Below are 17,941 nucleotides of genomic sequence, written 5' to 3'. Positions count from 1 at the left end.
TCATTATTATTATTATTATTTCTATCATCATTATTGATATCATTATCTTTATTGTTATTATTATCATTGGAACTACTATAAATATTATTATTATCACTGTCATTGTTATCATCATTATTACTATTTTATAGTCATTATTTTCTATATGATCAATATTATTGTATCATATTTTCAAAGAAAAATGTCTGAATAATGTAGGGCATTTATGATTCAAGGAACATTTTTTATGCGTTTGTGTCTGTAGCGTGGAATAAAGTGTTGTTAAGTTGCATCCTTCCCCTGGTAATTGGACTACCTGTATTCTTATGAAATACAATACTATAAAACAACAAGTGAGAAATATGATATAAACTTGACTTAGTTTTATTCACTTTCGTGATCATGATTTCCATCTAGAAAAGAAAATGGTAAAACTCATGTAGTAAGTATTTATTACACGGACATATGTGTAGCAGATGTTGCACACGTGCTTAAAAAAGGCAACATTGAACGTGGTTAAACTGAGTTTTAAAAACGCATTACTTTATTCACTATTCATTCAATATTCACTTGTTACCATGTAGTTCTGAGGAACTTGGGTGAGAAATACAAAGCCATCTTCAAATATAACCCTTTGACTCCTGAATCATGTAATTTTAATTGGCTTTGTACAGGGACCACCTGATTCCATAGCCAAAGAGTTAAGGTAGCTGCTGTAAGTCACTACATCAAACGTCACAGATCTTGAATAAAGATATTAATAGTGTATGAATCACCGAGTGATCTGAGCGCATCCCCACAATTTTTAATTAACATCCCACGCAACTTGGCCCATAATTGTTAAATATCCAGGACTTTGACTTGCAGAAAGAGTTGCGTTTAAACGCACGTCCAAAAATCAATCGCAAGTCCAAAATGCGCGCTGTTGATTGGTTGAAAATCAAGTTGCGCATGATTTTTAGAGTTGCGTTTGATTGCAACTCTTTCTGCAACAGGCCCATAATTCTTAAATATCCAGGACTTTGACATGAAAAATGGGGAGTGGGAGGTAGCATGTCTAATCTTAGTATTCCTTTGTAAGTTGCGCCAAATTGGATGTGACGTCAAATTGGGTGTGGTTACAAAGGGACTCTCAGCGTTTTACGCCTCCGCATACATGATAAACCGTTTTAACATTCAATAATATTTTTATCGTGTCAAGAATTATAATCTCAATACTGAATACATTTTTTTTCATTCTGTTAACCAATGAAGAGTTCAATAAATGTTGCGAGCGAGGTGCCGTGGCCTAGTAATCAAGTTGCCTGACTACCTCATAGCAACCTGGATTCGATACTCGTCGTGGCACCTAAACAATACTTTCTATCTACATTTATGTTTTATCGTGCATCAAAATGTAAAAGAAAATCATTAACAAGTGCATTTGTTATTTTGTTATTTAACTTACCTTTTCCCCCCCTATGAAATGTACCATATAGCTAAGTCCCGAATGAATTCTGCCTGACTTTTGACCACATTTTTAGAATCAGGTCATATATTCTCTTCAAATATTCCATCTCATTATATCTTTTGGTCCAGCCAGTGTGTTTGAAGTGCACTTGATATAGCGTTACAATGACGACCACTCGTTAGGCTTCAGAACCTATAAGGGATTACCTATATTCTCGTTATTAGGCAATTCATATGGCTGCTCGCCTATAATTATGAAATCATCTGTGTGCTATTTGAAGATTTTATGTCGATTGGATCTTATTAGTGAGAGCGCGACTGTCTAATGTTGGGTATTATAAAACAACAACATCAACTCCTACTACTACTACTACTACTACTACTACTACTACTACTACTACTACTACTACTACTACTACTACTACTACTACTACTACTACTACTATACTACTACTACCACCACCAATGTACTACTACTACTTCTTCTTCTACTACTACTACTAATACTACTACTACTACTACTACTACTACTACTAATACTACTACTTTCCCCATGTGCCGTTATACGTAGCTAATCAGTTAAATGTAAAATAATGTCCTGTAAAATATAACATACAACCAATCGTCACTAGCACGACGACACCACATAGCACCACCACTACTAACCACCTAACGCTGCCTATCAGTAGTGAAATGAGCAAAAAAAAAATAAGGAGGCAAATGATTGTGTGTGGAGCAAAAAATCTATAAATCTGCGAACGAGCGAAGCGAGTGGGCAACAATTTGTACCCTTTTATATGAAAATCCAATTTGGTGACAGATTTTGACAAAATATTCAGAAAATATGATATTTTCAAATTCAAATTTGGTTTCATTTTCAACCGAACAAAATAACATGGTAGTAAAAATGAAACTCTCTACAAACAATATAAATTGAGATAGGCTGATGTTTTTTCCATAAATATAATAAATTATTCTATAAAATCAAATTATCATTTGCATTATAAAGATCTGATAAAATGAAGGGATCCACTAAAAATCAAATGTTTGTCGTGTGTTAACTCCCATTTCACCTCTTTTCTTTCGTCTTAACCATTTTCCTCTTGGTCGTGAAAACTTTGAGGGGTCCATCACCCCAATTAAGTCCCCCATCTGTACACTATTACCACCACCACCACCACCACTACTTCTACTAATACTGCTACTTCTACTACTACTACTACTACTACTACTGCTACTACTACTACTACTACTACTGCTTTTACTACAACTGCTACATCGGAATGACGAAGCGCTTTACAAATATATTATCCGGTCATCGGTTTCTGGCATTCCTGCACATAATGTATACATTTCCTCCACTCCCTGGGGAGCATTCCAACAAGAGTTCCAAGACTCAGTTACTAGGCATACTATATAGGCTTTCGCATCCTACCGGGTATCCAATTTAAACCTGGGTGGAGAGTGGCAAAAAGTGGATTGACGCCATTGGCGGCGGAGCAGAGGATTATCTTTTGTGTTTGGGGGACGCAACAATAGCCACCCCCCAAAAAAAACACAAAAGATAATCCTCTGCTCCGCCGCCAATAATTGACGCTTTGTTTACGAGTCGAGAGTCAGAACCGCTACACCACGACGCTTCTATATACTTCTTCTTCTACAAAACTACTACTACTTCTACACTACTACTACTACTACTACTACTACTACTACTACTACTACTACTACTACTACTACTACATCTACTACTACCACTACTACTACTACTACTACTACTACTACTACTACTACTACTACTACTACTACTACTACTACCACCACAACTACTACTACATCTACTACTACTACTACTACTACCATTATCACTACAAATTCTACTATCGCTGGTTGTACTGAAACAAACATCACCATTACTATGCCATCACCACCATAACCATTTCCCCTTGTTTGTTTTGATTGTCGATGTTAACTTGTCACGCCTCTTGGTCTATGGATGTTCCCGTGCTGAGATGACAACCGAAGCATATTCAAAATGAAAGAGAAAAGAAAGCGACAGCCATTTATCCCAAACGATTATGCCAAAAATAATACAGGAGAGAACATTCATTTCCTCATCACATGATTATAACACACCTTCACATTTGAACGTGGGGATTTGAACTGAATACTTTCATTTTAAATAAGACCCATGATGTAAGAGGTTTGATATTCTTATCAGTCATGTGCCATCGAACATTCACATGTTATTGAGTATCTAATTGACCAATGTTGGAGATATATGGGCGTAAGCCTTCCCTGGGCTTACCGCATCGTTGATATTACGGAAATGATAAAAATGTGTCGACTGAAAGAGCATTTCATAATCATCCTATATTACCACAACATCTTCAGTAAATCTTGAAACGGGGGGAGGGGGGGGGGGGGTCGCGACGAGCAATATCGTTACCTTCCCCTCTACCACTGCACAGCTTTGCACGCGTTGTTTTTGGGAACCATGATGGTGAAAGTCTGCTGTTTCTGAATTTAGTATACACAAAACATCATTTGTCTGTATTGTATTCATAATATAATATAAAACCATGTATTATATACACTCCAGCCCTGTCATGAAGGTCTTAACCTGACATATTTCACAAATAATCGCAAATATAAGGATTGATGTAAAAAAAAAATGTTCTTCAAATTTACACATGAAATGAATGCATCATGATATATATATACACACACACCCTCACCCCCCATATATATATCATGTATATATATATATATATATATATATATATATATAATGTTGGGTGTAAGGGTGTGTGTGTGAGAAAGAGTGCTAGAGAGAGTGTTTGTGTCTCTAATGCTCTATAAACAAAAAGTACTGATTGCAAAAACTGGGAGGCCCCGTAAATCAGTAAATCATGTAAAAGTAATCGTTCACATTTTAAAAACTGAAGTCAAGTAATTTCATTGTGCTTTGAAAACAGTTAATGAAACAGTATATAACAGCGTTAAAGAACGCACGCACATAGACCTATGGATGCATTATTATGTCTACAACAGTGAGGTTTATCATGTACATGAATGGAAATCAGAACAGTAAATACAGAATCTATGCGCTATGGGATTAGTGCATCTTGAAAGTGTATTACAAAACCATTAAATCTTAATTGGTATAATGGACACGATCTCTCGGGTGTTTACACAGGGCACATATTAGTGCAAGTTGTGGCCTTGGTACCGCTTTCGACCAGTGTCGTGGTTGTTCCTGTATTTGCCCATCTATTACAACGCTTAGCTAATTACTGCTTTTCTTCATTCATGGAGGTGATTGGATTCAAAGGTCACGTGACGTGATTTTTTGTAATGGCGTATAGCCCCACATGTTGCTATCTTGATTAGATGACGAAGTGTTACTACATAGGCAATATCCTGTTACTTCACCCCCTCGGGTTTCATCTGTTATCTATGTTTTTCTGTTTTGCTGACATTCTTTTTCTTCCGCCCCCCCAAAAAAAATCATTGAAAAGAATCATTGGAGCATTTTCTTTCTAGTATCTCCAATTTTCTGCCTATTCACCCCCCACGAAAAAAAATCACTGTATGTGACTGTCTGCCATGATACACTTCAAGTGTTTTTAGGCACAGTTATATACCGCCTACGATGGCCGTACAGCGAGTCGAAAACAGTCGTTTGTATCATTTTTGTACCAGATTCCTGTATGTGGTTCGTATATAAATCCGTTAAACGACTGTTTTCGACTCACGGGGCACGCGAACAGTACAGTAGGGGAAATGTGAAGCCTCTGTGATTCGTCTGTCAATTTTATACCTAGACATTGTTAAATGCTGGATTGTAGTAGGTTGTTTGTTTGTATTTATTTCCATATAAAACAAATTATATACATAATCAAATTACAAAAAGAAAAAGAAAAAAATCGTAAAATGAAAATATGGAGGATTGCCCATTTCAGCGCTATTAACATAATGCCGCTGTTCTTCCATGGGGTTAAACATGTATGTAGCCATTTTCTATCACCACTTGACATTGAAAAGAGTTCTTGACATTGGCAGAAACGCGAAATTAATTCTGAAAGTCAGATAACCTTCCATGGGATATGATTTCTGCTGGTGGTTGGTTTTGTTCCTCTCTTACATTTCAAATTTGTAGAAAAGCGAGACATTCATTAATGCACTTTGTAACAAGATTATGTAGGACAAAGGCCTAGTCTAAGAGATAAAGAGAGGGAGAGAGACGGAGAGAGAAGAGGGAGTGGTTGGGATATGAGAGAGCAAAAAGAAAAGAGGAAAGAAGATTATCATTTAGCCAACACCTACAAACAATCAGTAAGATTTTTTTTTACTGTTGACAAATAAATACAAATTGATAAATTTACAAAAATATCAGCATATTTCAAAGATTATAACAGGCAAACTTACTTATCATGCCTACAATCCCCTGAATGAATCATCGCAATATTTAGAGGGGCTGCCATACGTAGATGCACAATTGCAGGGTCTCCAAAAATCGATTATTTTTTTTATACAAGTACATAAAAAATATACACTCTATCCAATATAATTTGTGTGTTGAATTCACGATGGAAATATTACAAACACACGAGAAATCGATTGCCATTTAGATCAAATAAAAAAAGTAACTAATATCGATTTCACACAGACTTTAAATTTGAGTTCCTTTTCGCAAATATTTCCATTTAGAAAATCAATAGAAACCATATTTGTTACAGACGCATGCTTTGAAACACACTGGTGAATAGGTTGACATAAATAATAAAATTGTCAGATTAATATTTTATAAATATTTTTAATTGTTGTAATAATGCAGGTTTATGAGGTTCAAAAGTTCCAGAAATTTGATTTACTTTATAGGAAAACGTCAGATTACAGTCCCTTTCTATTTACACAATGAAATAAAAACAAGTGCCGTAAAGCCTCCGAATGACACATTTCGATTGACAAGACGTCACAGCTTGAATATAATTAAACCATCTGGCCCGTACTCTGAAGCAAGAGTTAAAATCACGTTCTGTTCTAATGTTGTGGTTTAACTGTGGCTAGCAAATCGTAAATCGTAACATACATTTTCAACAGAACATGACAATTTATAAATTCATATATGACACTATAATTATCCATAACTGTCTGGGAATGGTGGCTGTAAAACAGTTTTCTTCACCACCAACCACAGGGAAATAAGAAAGTAAAACATACGGAGCATACGACGTAAACAAATATTTTGACATTTTGAGCGTCATACCATATCTTTACTTACACCATGGCTTAAGTTAGTCTTGACTTCAGAAAACAGGCCTAAATGTTATATATATATATATATGTGTGTGTGTGTGTGTGTGTGTGTATATATATATATATATATATATATATATATGTATATGTATATACATATATATATATATATATATATATATATGTATATATATATATATATATATATATATATGTATATATATATATATATATATATATATATGTGTGTGTGTGTGTGTGTGTGGGTGTGTGAGTCGCAAACGATACACACGTCTAGCTGAGGCCTTTGATCTTATCACTTTATAGTAAAATTCCAATAATATTGAACTAATAGCCATTGTTAATCTGCCAGTATATTTCTAATTTGACGCTTTATATTAGCAGAGACATTAATGGTCTCTGGCGTACGGGTAATTTATCAGTGGTGTAGACACTAAACAGCATTAATGTATATAATCGGACATCCTCGAGATTATACATGTATATCGGGCTTAAAAATAAAGATGCTGCATGTAGGCCTATATACGTACGCATTGATAAACATACATGGTATAGGGGATGTAGGCCACCGATCTAGTTGTGACGTTTGCAATCTTTGTGTCTTCCATTCTTTCTAACTGGTTGAATAATCAGAATGTTACATATTTTCTTAATATCTATTATTTCATACGAAAGCATGAAATAGTCGAAATATCAATACCCCACTCTTCCAATTTAATGACATACGTACACCCTCCCTCCTCTGTTCTTGTGCTAATGGTTAAGGTAGCTTGGTTTCTCATTATTACCAGTTCCCAGATTTTTTTTAATGGCAGGTAGTAGTACAGTATTTCCTTCCAACAATTACCCACACATATGCAATTTATTCTCGAATAATAACACGGATCTTTATAGCTGACATACCATTTAAAGAGAGACTGCGTCTGTGTATATGTGCGTGTGTGAGTGGTGATTATGAGGGGTGGGGATGGGGTTTATGACGTGTAGGCCTATAAAGGACGGATTTTGTGAGCCCCTTTTCAAAGATTCACTAATCTGGTTATAGGTAATAACAAGCGGGGGTGGGGTGGAGAATGGGGATAGGGGCACATGTATGGATATGTGTAAAAGATGGATACAACACCGGGTTCGCAGACATCCCCTTGTCCCCCTGTCATTGGTAAACATCTGGTTATACTCCAGTAAACTACCATATGTTCGCTCTATACCAAGGTCAATGGGACGGTGACAATTATGGGTAAAAACACACCTACTCGACCGCCCATACAGCTGTCGTATGTATTATATATATATATATATATATATATATATATATATCAGGAATGCGAAACAAATTCACGAGTAATGCAGTTTTTGTAATGCCAACAATTAAGTTCTTTTATAAAAGAATAAAAGAACTTAATTGTTGGCATTACAAAAACTGCATTACTCGTGAATTTGTTTCGCATTCCTGATATATATATATATATCAGGGACAGTCTTACAAAGAGTACCGATTGATCCGATAAATCACAATTATGGAAAGCCAGCAACGTCAACATCTTAAATAAATCTTTGTTTAAAATCTTTTCTAGAAATGATGTATATGCATAATTATACATTCACTGTTTTGTTGTTAATTCAGTATGCTTCCGATTGTTTTCAAAAGACATTGAGCAAATTTCCTAGGGAAAAAATATGACATTGATGGATTTCTATATACTTATGATTGATCGGATCAATCTTAACTCTTTGTAAGACGGGGCCCATTTCAGCACTAGACTGAAACTATAGCACGGCTTGAGTTTCATGTCGCATGATTAACGGTCTCCACTGTTATTGTATGGTTCACAACTTACAAATTAAAGGAGCTCCTTAAATAATCTAAGTAGTTTTTGTTATTGATTTCATACAATTCCCATTTATTGAAACTTGGGATTTAAAGCAAGTATTTTCATATCGGCACAAGATAAGTGGGCAATTATCAACCTGACATGATTATAAATGGAATTTAAAACTGCAAAAATGAAAATGTAGTAATCAGAGGGAAATGAGTCATCACGGTTTTGTTAAGGATTTTATATACGTTTTTAAGAGGAATGTGTCCTAATGGAAAATGATATCATACGGGAAGTAATGGGTTCACATTGAAAGTTAAACGGGCATCTGAGAAAAAGAATCTATATGAGGTAAATTGAGTTTTATCAGAAGAGAACGATTATACAACGGGGAATGAGCATTTATCAGGCTTCAGCAGTGGCATAAATTAAAAAGGCACCCTTTATCAAAAGGTGAAAAGTGCACTATTACAAATTGTCGACCGTTCTCTCTTGCCACCCCCCCACCTACCTCTAGCGCCGCCTCATGAGGAATAAAAACATGAGTAGCGCTTAATGAAATTACACAATTTACGTAATATGACATAATTCATTGTTCAATCATATTTTGACATGTAAATGAATATACTCCAAACGGACGGTATTTTCCATAGGGGGCATTTATTCATCATACCCATGCACCATCAGTAGGACGCCAGATTGCACGCCATGCATGCGGGCTTCCGTCACCTTACAGACGCCCACAACAACCCACTCAATGCAAGCTGTTATACAAAAATAGAAATACACACACAAAAATATTCAACAAGACAGGCTTGACGATTCACACAACTTACGTTTAAATTTCATTGAGCTACTTTTCAATCTTTAATAATAAAAAAAAACCAATATACAGTTTTCTTTTGTAGGCCGCTCATAGGGCCACGTTGCATATAAAGTCATATCAATTTTGACATCCAATGGTAACTACCATGGTAGCCATGTTCAACAGCCAATCAGAACCAATGATTTCAGGACAATCATTATAAGATGCAAAAGTAACTAATAAAAGTAACTTTTACGCAACCACTATTCGCGATTATACATGATAATAATAATTTCAACAACAATAACAATTATAGCTGGATTTGAGGGCTTTTTGTCTGCGGATAACAAAGCGCTTGTTATTACTACCCCGGATTTCACTGGAGTTACCATCACCGGCGCTCAGTGCGTGCAAGGAATTAATCCTAATGGGTACCAATTTGCCTCACCCGGGTCTAGTGCAGCACAGTGTGGATAAATTTCTTGCTGAAGGAAAACACGCCATGATGACTGTCTAAAATTGTAATATTACCTTGAATAAAGTATCAAAGTGACTTTGGGAATAGATTAAAACGATTGATCAATATATAACATGTTACCATCTATAGTAGATATCAGACCCTTTACTCTAAAAAATGGAATGTTAAATCAACAATTGAGAGGTTGGAGGGGTGATAAGCTCTCATTAGTGTAACACTTTCCACCTCGAATCGTTCGACTCAACATTTAAATTGTTGGATTAAGCTTTATGCAAGGTTGGATATGACATTTGGAAAAATGTGTCACTCTAACCTTTCAATAAAATATTAATTATACATTTCATTATTTACAGTGTTGATACAGGCAAAAAAAAACACACTAATCCCCAAAATAACACAATCAGTCTAGTGGGCGTTAAAAAAACTTACGTTCAGTACCAAATCAAACATATAAGTACTAAATCAAGTGTAAGTCCTTTGATTATTGCAAACTTGTAGTGATTTGGATTCAATTCCAACTCTATTTCCCTTGCAACAGACAGTTACTATACGCTTGGCTTTGGAACTTACACATGATTTGCAAATCGAACGTAAACTTTTTGCAAACATTTTATAGAAAAGTTTGTGGAGATCTCATTTCATTTCATTTTTTGGTTTCTGCAACACTTTTTCATAAACACATGAGCAATGAAAATACAATAATAATAATATACGTATAACTGACAAGCAAAACATTGAACATAATTGCATTTTCTATTAATATATATCGATTGTTAGAAGGTTGCAGGGGTTACCACTATAAGCTAAACTTGACTGCGTGGCAGCCCCACCATTGTACATTTATAATCTTGCCAGACATCTCGATTTATCCTTTCTTACTTGATTTTATTCATTATAACAACCCACTCATTATGTTGATGAATGTATATTGGATAATTTCAAGTTCCAAGACATTTGATTTTTGCTATGTTACTACAATACGACTGCCATCTGCCCGTAACAGAGTAGAGGTTCGAGTCGTAGTCACCACCTGCTGGTCACGTCTTTCAGATAATGCACTCTAAAAATTAAAATATTTAATCAACAATTGCAAGGTGAGATGAATGACAACATTTTCCAAATGTCTATCCACCCTTGCATAAAGCTGAATCAAACAATTTAAATGTATCTAACAATTAAAACTGCACGTAAATATGCAACATTCAGAAAAGGTTGTCACTTCAATCTTTCAATTAACATTTTAGTCTTTGGAGTATAACGTTAAAGGTATAGTTCCCAGACGTATAACAGTCATATCTGATTGACACGCGCCTGTGAAAAATCAACTGCACATACACACACTCTCACCACTCGCCCTCACACACACACACCCACACTTTACGAAACCTATATCGCCGAACTCCTCCTTGGGCCATCGGTGATGAACGTGATGGGTGCCTTGGGAATAGTGAAAGTCAGAATGTCGTCAGGCTTACCAATGATGATAGCGACCATCTACTCGCACAGTGTGAATTCGAAAACGATTACGCTCCATTAAGTGTCAAGACACGGGGGCTTCAAACACTGCCGAGGGTACAATAATCACCCAAATATTCAATAACTATGAATTCATTGATCGGAAAAATCAGAATTAGAACAAATCATAAAGTACCATTTAGAAGTTGGGTTGTTTTTTGTTTTAGCATTTGTTATTTGGATTAAGTCTCGGTCTATGGGTTTGCATCCTGCAATGAAGGCAAGGGAAATAAATCATAACTAGTAATATGGAGATTTGGTTGGAGATGTGACTAAATAAAAGAAGCGAAGTTTGCAGTAGTGTAAGTCACATAGTATTACCAGGGTGGACTGGAGAGATTATATAGACTGACGCTGAAGGAGTTGTTTCAGTGATGAAACTGGGAATGCATTCTTAATACCATGCAATTTTAATTGAAAGGTTTATTTTCAGATTAACTAAATGTGACTTTGAAAAGTACAAGAGATTATGTGAATATGGAATTGGTCCTGAATTTCCAAGTTATCAAAAGGGCATTGGAAAGCCGTGACCGACCATTAATTACGGAGAATAACATGGGTATTACATGATAATGACATGCACGAGTAATCCCAAAATGTTTTATTTTTATTATTATCATTACTATTGTTATTATTATTATCATTTAAACTAAATGTTTGATATCAATCATTCACCTATATGATTACATAATTTGCTTATTAATGATTAGTGTTGTTATATTTATTCTTTTTTATTTTCCCCATCATAATAGAGTACCGAAGTGATATTGTCACAAAAAACATATTATGGTAGAGCATAACGAAAACTCCCACTCTAAAAATTTGGTGAGAATCGGTCCATGGGGGCCAGAGATATGACCCCATGAATACATAATTAGCCCCATTGAAGTCAATATATCATTGGCCTGGTTCTAAAAGTTAGGAATCAGGTCAATAACATTGACTTCAATGGGGGCTAAGTATGTATTAATGAGTTCATATTGTGAGGTACACGGACCGATTCCCACCATATTTGGGTTTTGTGGGTTTTTCATCGTGCTCTACCAAAAATATGGTATAAAAACGCTTAAATGCAAAAAGTGAAAATTGATGACGTCACACTTCGGTTTCTAATACATTTAATGGCTGAAATTATCTTATTTACATACAATGTGGGATATCATACCCCTCCCACACACACATACAAACACATACACACAATATGAGTAAAAGATGCAGAATGGATTCGAGTTTTCACCGTATGAGACTTCTATCATCCATCATCATCACCGCCTGTAAATGAAATTTATGCTTGGTTGGTTGGTCTGAGTCTCCTCGGTGTTATTGTTTTCCAGATCTCTTGCAAAATTTGATGGATTGGATGTAATTATGGATGGTATCTATAGAAATAATTTAAAATTTGCGAGAAGGTATATTGTTTTGATAATCCCACTTCATTATAATTTTCATTGATAACATTTGCCCCATGAAAGAATTTTTACTACGATTTTCTTCTCGCTTTTCATTTTTTTTTCTTCGGGAAAATGCTTCCGGAAGTGGAAATGACTTTTGACCTATTTGTGTTAATTTGTCGAACAATGTTTGCCTCATCCCCTGGCAAAATGTTCCAGGTACGTCACTAAACAGAATGGAAATTCTGACATTTCTCACAAAACAAAACCATAAAAATATTTGCATTGACGGAGCTATTCGGCATCTTCAATAAACACATCACAACATCATTAAGAAACTAGAATTGCAATCGTTTCAGAACGATGTGCATGCATTGACGCTTCTGATTTAATAGAGGGCAAGAAACAGGAGGAGATCAAGAGAAAACTCTAGATGATATACATTCTCAAAATATTAGAGGGCGCTATTTCTTAAAGGAATGATCACTGATGCGTAAAACACAGTTGGAGTATGTGAAATGATACAATTGGCAAACCCTGAAAACATGAGACCAAAATAAATTCAAACAAGGAAGTTATGGCAATTTAACTATTTCAAGACTTTGCAATAGAAGGCGCTATTTCTAAAGGTTATGGTCCCTAATTATGGACAGTATGTCTACCAAATCAGAATGAATTTGGATGAGAAACGGAGGCAGGAGAGGACTAACAAAAATTACATGTTAATCAAATTGGATTTTGGCAGATTTTGCTTTTCATAGGAAATTACATTCTCGAGTAAAACAAATTTCGTCCATTTTTAGACCATGTGGCCGCTGAAGAAAGAGAGAGAGAGAGAAAGACGCAGAGAGAGTAATAGAAATAAGCATACAAATTCGCTGACAATTCATCAACGTAACCCAGTGTTAAGTACATATCAGAACGATGTGCATGCATAAACTGAGTTTATCGCCTTATTGGACAAATGGCGTGCCATAGGACGTTCAGTTCGTTTTTGCGCGAAACCGATGCAATAGACACTGTGTACAATTCTGTTGTTGATAATGTGTACATAGTGAGCAGTATACCATGTGTTCAGATTGACTTATCTTGAAATATTCTGTTGTAACCTATGTCGTATTTGGTATCACTGGAAAGAGTATTCCAATGCGGTGACATTGATACCACTTTTATTTGTGCGCAGGCAATAGACCGGAAGTAAATGCCATATAAAGAAAGACATTAAAAATGAAGGTTTTGCACAATAATTTGAAGCTGACGTCAGATTTTTGTCAGTTTCTGTTACAAAAGGTTGACGAACAGTTGAAGTATATATCAATACTCATATCAGCCAAGTTAGAAAGAATAAGCTTCAATAATAAGGAAATAAGAGCAAGTTGAAGTTGTGCTGGCATTAAAGTGCATTTTGGGGTATTTTGCTGATTTTCAGGAGCATTTTTCAGATATTTCGTCAGTTGTAAGGTATATATTTTTTTTGATGGCATGAAAGATCATATCTTGAAGACCCTAAATTCAAAAAAGGGTACGGATTTGGCCATGCATGACGCAATGAGGAGCATTCAAAGGTAAGCGTTTTTGAAACTTTAGAGGGCGCTATTTCGATGACGGAAGGTCAATGATGCGTGAAAACTCAGTAGCTTGTATGTTATGATACCGTAATCAATTCCTGAAATAATGAGTTCAAAATGAATCAAAACAAGAAAGTTAGGGCCATTTTACGAATTTTTGACTTTACATTTCAATAAATATGACGTTTTTGAAGGAAGGCTATTTCGGATTTGAATTTAGGACATGAAGATGGCATTTTGAAGGTCAAGTTATACGTCGCAGATGATAGAGAAACTCTTGGACTATCTATAGCAATTTGTTAGAAGTCTGTAGCATGCAGGATAATTGAGATATGAAAGAATGAAGAATGGTATGCAAATGGACTTGAAATGGACAAAATGGCGCCTGGATGGTCATGCATGAGTGATTTTGGAAAATGGAAGACGAGAGGCACAACTAGGGATGCTGGACAACATGTCTACCAAATTTGGATGAATTTGGATGAGGGACGGAGTCAGGGTAGAGCTAACAAAATCATGTATTAAACAAATGGGATTTTGGTGGAAGAAGAAGAAGAAGATTACGGAATAGGAATATGGAACAAGAACAATGCATTGTCGCCATTGGGCGTCAATGCAAAAATACACCCCCAAACCACGTGCATTGTCGAGATTTGACGATCGGGCTTTCATTGCAATTCTGTGTATCTAAAATTTCAAAGATTGTTTAACTCATTTGCCATCTCTCTCACTTTTCTTTATCCTTTCTGGTCCAGTCTACCTCCTCCTCGGTTTGGGCATGATGCTGCTCCTGGTGGATACCGTCATCAAGATCCCTCAGATCCAGCGGCTTTGGGAGATGACAACTCCCGCCTCCTCGGCCGCCCCATCGGTCTCCTCCTCCAGGAGCTCCTCCCCGGCTGCGCTCCATCGGGATCTGCTGGCGAAGAACCCGTTCGGGAGCAAGAGGAAGTCAGAGGAGGAGCGGGAGCTTACCAAAGATGCGGCCCCTATCGGCAGGAGCTACGACGCCATTCGGGATAAGAAGGAAGACTCATGAAATGAGGAGGCGATGATGTTGATTCACCCCGATGAACACCGGTAGAATTTCATCAATGGCATTATTTTACTGAAGAACAGACACAGAGTTTTAAGGCCTTAATGTAAAACACATGTTAACAGCTCGTGAGAGAAAGAGAGAGAGAGAGGGTGACAGATGGTGTTAGGGTGTGGGTGAAAGAGTGGAGTGTGTGCGTATCAGATTGCATGACAAAAAAGAATTGTGTGTCTGGGTCGGATTTGATGGTAGAAAGAGAGAGAGAGAGTGTGTGAGTGAAAGAATTAAAGGAAGAGAGCGAGGGATGGTTGATGTGTGTGTGAGGGTGTGTGTGCGTGCGTGCCAGTGTGGGGTGCAAGTGTGTAATGTGTAGTGTTTTTGCACGTGGAATTGGATGATGGATGTTTGTTGGTAAGTTTAATATACGTTTTTATTATAGGAGGGAGAGCTAATCAAAACAAAATGTTCAATATCTTCATCACGTTTGCTGTCTTATGAGACAATGAGATATGTTTCACATGCACCTTTTTGCAAGGTATTTACTCATCTCTTTCGAAATCGTCGTTACAAAGTCACAAGTTAATCAAACTTATCGTTTGTTTTTGTTGATGTCGATGTCATTTACATTAAGATCACGTTCGTGAATGCGAACTCAAACGAGTGTTGCCTCATCACTGCCACCATCATCGCCCATACATGTTGTCGATCTGTAAACCAATCTATTTTAGATCATCTTTGGAAGAGAATGATATGTTGGATTTTTTATTTTATTTTATTTTTGTTAGAGGGGCGCACTTTATAAAGAGCTATGGCTATTTTAACTTTGCTATTATGCAACTACCGCGGATTGTGATTGGCTGCTGAGTCATGTTACCGCGACAGTTTGTTGTAACGGCAAAGTTACTATAGTTCTGTCTTTTTTATGAAACGAACCCTGGGTGTGGTATTCTGATGGTTAGGTTAAATTTGGGTTAATATTAGACAATACTTTTATGTAATGCCATTTGTCAACTTATTCATCAATTAATTTTTTTCTTATCCTTCCTTTAAAAAAATTTGTAAAAACATCAATTGCATCCTGAAATGGGAAAAATAGGAAAATACAAAAATACAATTAATTTCAATCAATTAATTATTACATTTTAATTATCACAAATATGGAAGAGATATTATGAAGCCAGTATTCCTAAGTATGGTTTAAAACTCTAGTTTAGACTTGGGTTAAACCTAGGTTTAATTATCAGAATCCAACCCTGGATGTTTAGTTGACATAGTTGTAATTATGGTGTTTGCAAGTATTTAAAGTCTGTTTAATACAATCATTTAGATATATAAATTGATTTGCTCAACACACTGATAAGGAATATGATTATATTTGGAATCCTTTTAACATATTACTTCACGTTGAGTGTTTAAGCACGTTCAAGTCCTAGGTCACCTCGTCGTATGTTCGTATCGCATAAAATTGTAAGGTAATTTTGTCATTATGGCAACTACAAGCCAATGACAGAATCAACATTTCAATTGAAGCTATTCCATACTGGCAAAGTTACCATGCATGGTTATGAAACGCAACACTGGCTATGAGATCTTCATTAAGTGATGATTCATGAAAATAAAACATTTGAATACTACCGAACGTTATTTCATAGTTTAATGAAAATATACACGTCGAAGTATTCTTTTTCTATTTACTCTTTATAAATCTTAATTGAAATTATTACTGTTTATATTTTTATTCAAATTTATTTACGCAGTAATCATGCTTGAAATATAGAGAGAAAATATTGTACAAATTGTTTATTCGGTCACACTTGTAGCCGTATTTCCTTAATTGTTTTTAAATGTAGAGAGAAAATATTGTTCAAAATTATTTGTTTGGTCACACTTAATGGCATATTTCGTTAAGTATGTCACATTCATGATTTTTAAATGTACAAAGAAAATATTGTACAAAATTGTTTTAGTATGTCATTCCATTAAGTTGATAATTTTTTATTTAGTGGGGGTGTCTATTTATGTTCACGATAAATACCTTTCTAAATATGATGGTTGCGGTTGTAAAGTTTATCTTTTGGTGACAAGACATTTGCTCCGGCGACAATTACTCTGGACTTTATTGCAGTAGGGCTTTATATTAGGTTTAGGGTTTGGTTTATGATAGGGTGTAGTGTTAAATTGAGGGCTGAAGTTGGTCATTCCATTAATGTGTTGAATTTACAGCAGAGCAAATGCAATGGAACTGGTGTTGATCTGGAGCTGTCGTGGGAGACATATGTACCATATAAGTTGCCACTGAAAACAAAGAGAAAACAAAAGAATGAGAAAGGAAAAACTCGACGACTTACTATATATATATATATATATATTATGTATATATAAATGGCGCTTTTATGCAGCATTTTGTAAGAGCCTTTGGGTTCTGTAGGCTTGTTGGTCGCCTTCTTGAGTATTGACTTGTTGGCGGGGACTTCATTTCTTCAACATGCTTAAAGGTCAAGTCCACCTCAGAAAAATGTTGATTTGAATCAATAGAGAAAAATCAGACAAGCAAAATGCTAAAATTTTTATCAAAATCGGATGTAAAATAAGAAAGTTAATGACATGTCAAAGTTTCGCTTAT

General features: G+C 35.7%; 1 protein-coding gene across 1 annotated transcript in view; it reads left to right on the top strand.

Annotated features, from left to right (window-relative positions):
• Nucleotides 1-17,641, top strand: part of LOC121418519 (potassium channel subfamily K member 1-like) — a 42,869-nt gene extending 25,228 nt beyond the window's left edge. Inside the window, exon 4 of the mRNA XM_041612431.1 lies at nt 15,038-17,641. Coding sequence (XP_041468365.1) covers nt 15,038-15,321 — 284 coding nt within the window. The 3' untranslated portion in view covers nt 15,322-17,641. The remainder of the gene's footprint in view (nt 1-15,037) is intronic.
• Nucleotides 17,642-17,941: the final 300 nt, after the last annotated feature.

The sequence above is a fragment of the Lytechinus variegatus genome, chromosome 7 (assembly GCF_018143015.1).
Source record: "Lytechinus variegatus isolate NC3 chromosome 7, Lvar_3.0, whole genome shotgun sequence".
NCBI classification, from domain to species: Eukaryota; Metazoa; Echinodermata; class Echinoidea; order Temnopleuroida; family Toxopneustidae; genus Lytechinus; species Lytechinus variegatus.
Note: the sequence above shows the minus strand (reverse complement) of the source record. Positions and strands in the feature narration are given on the sequence as shown.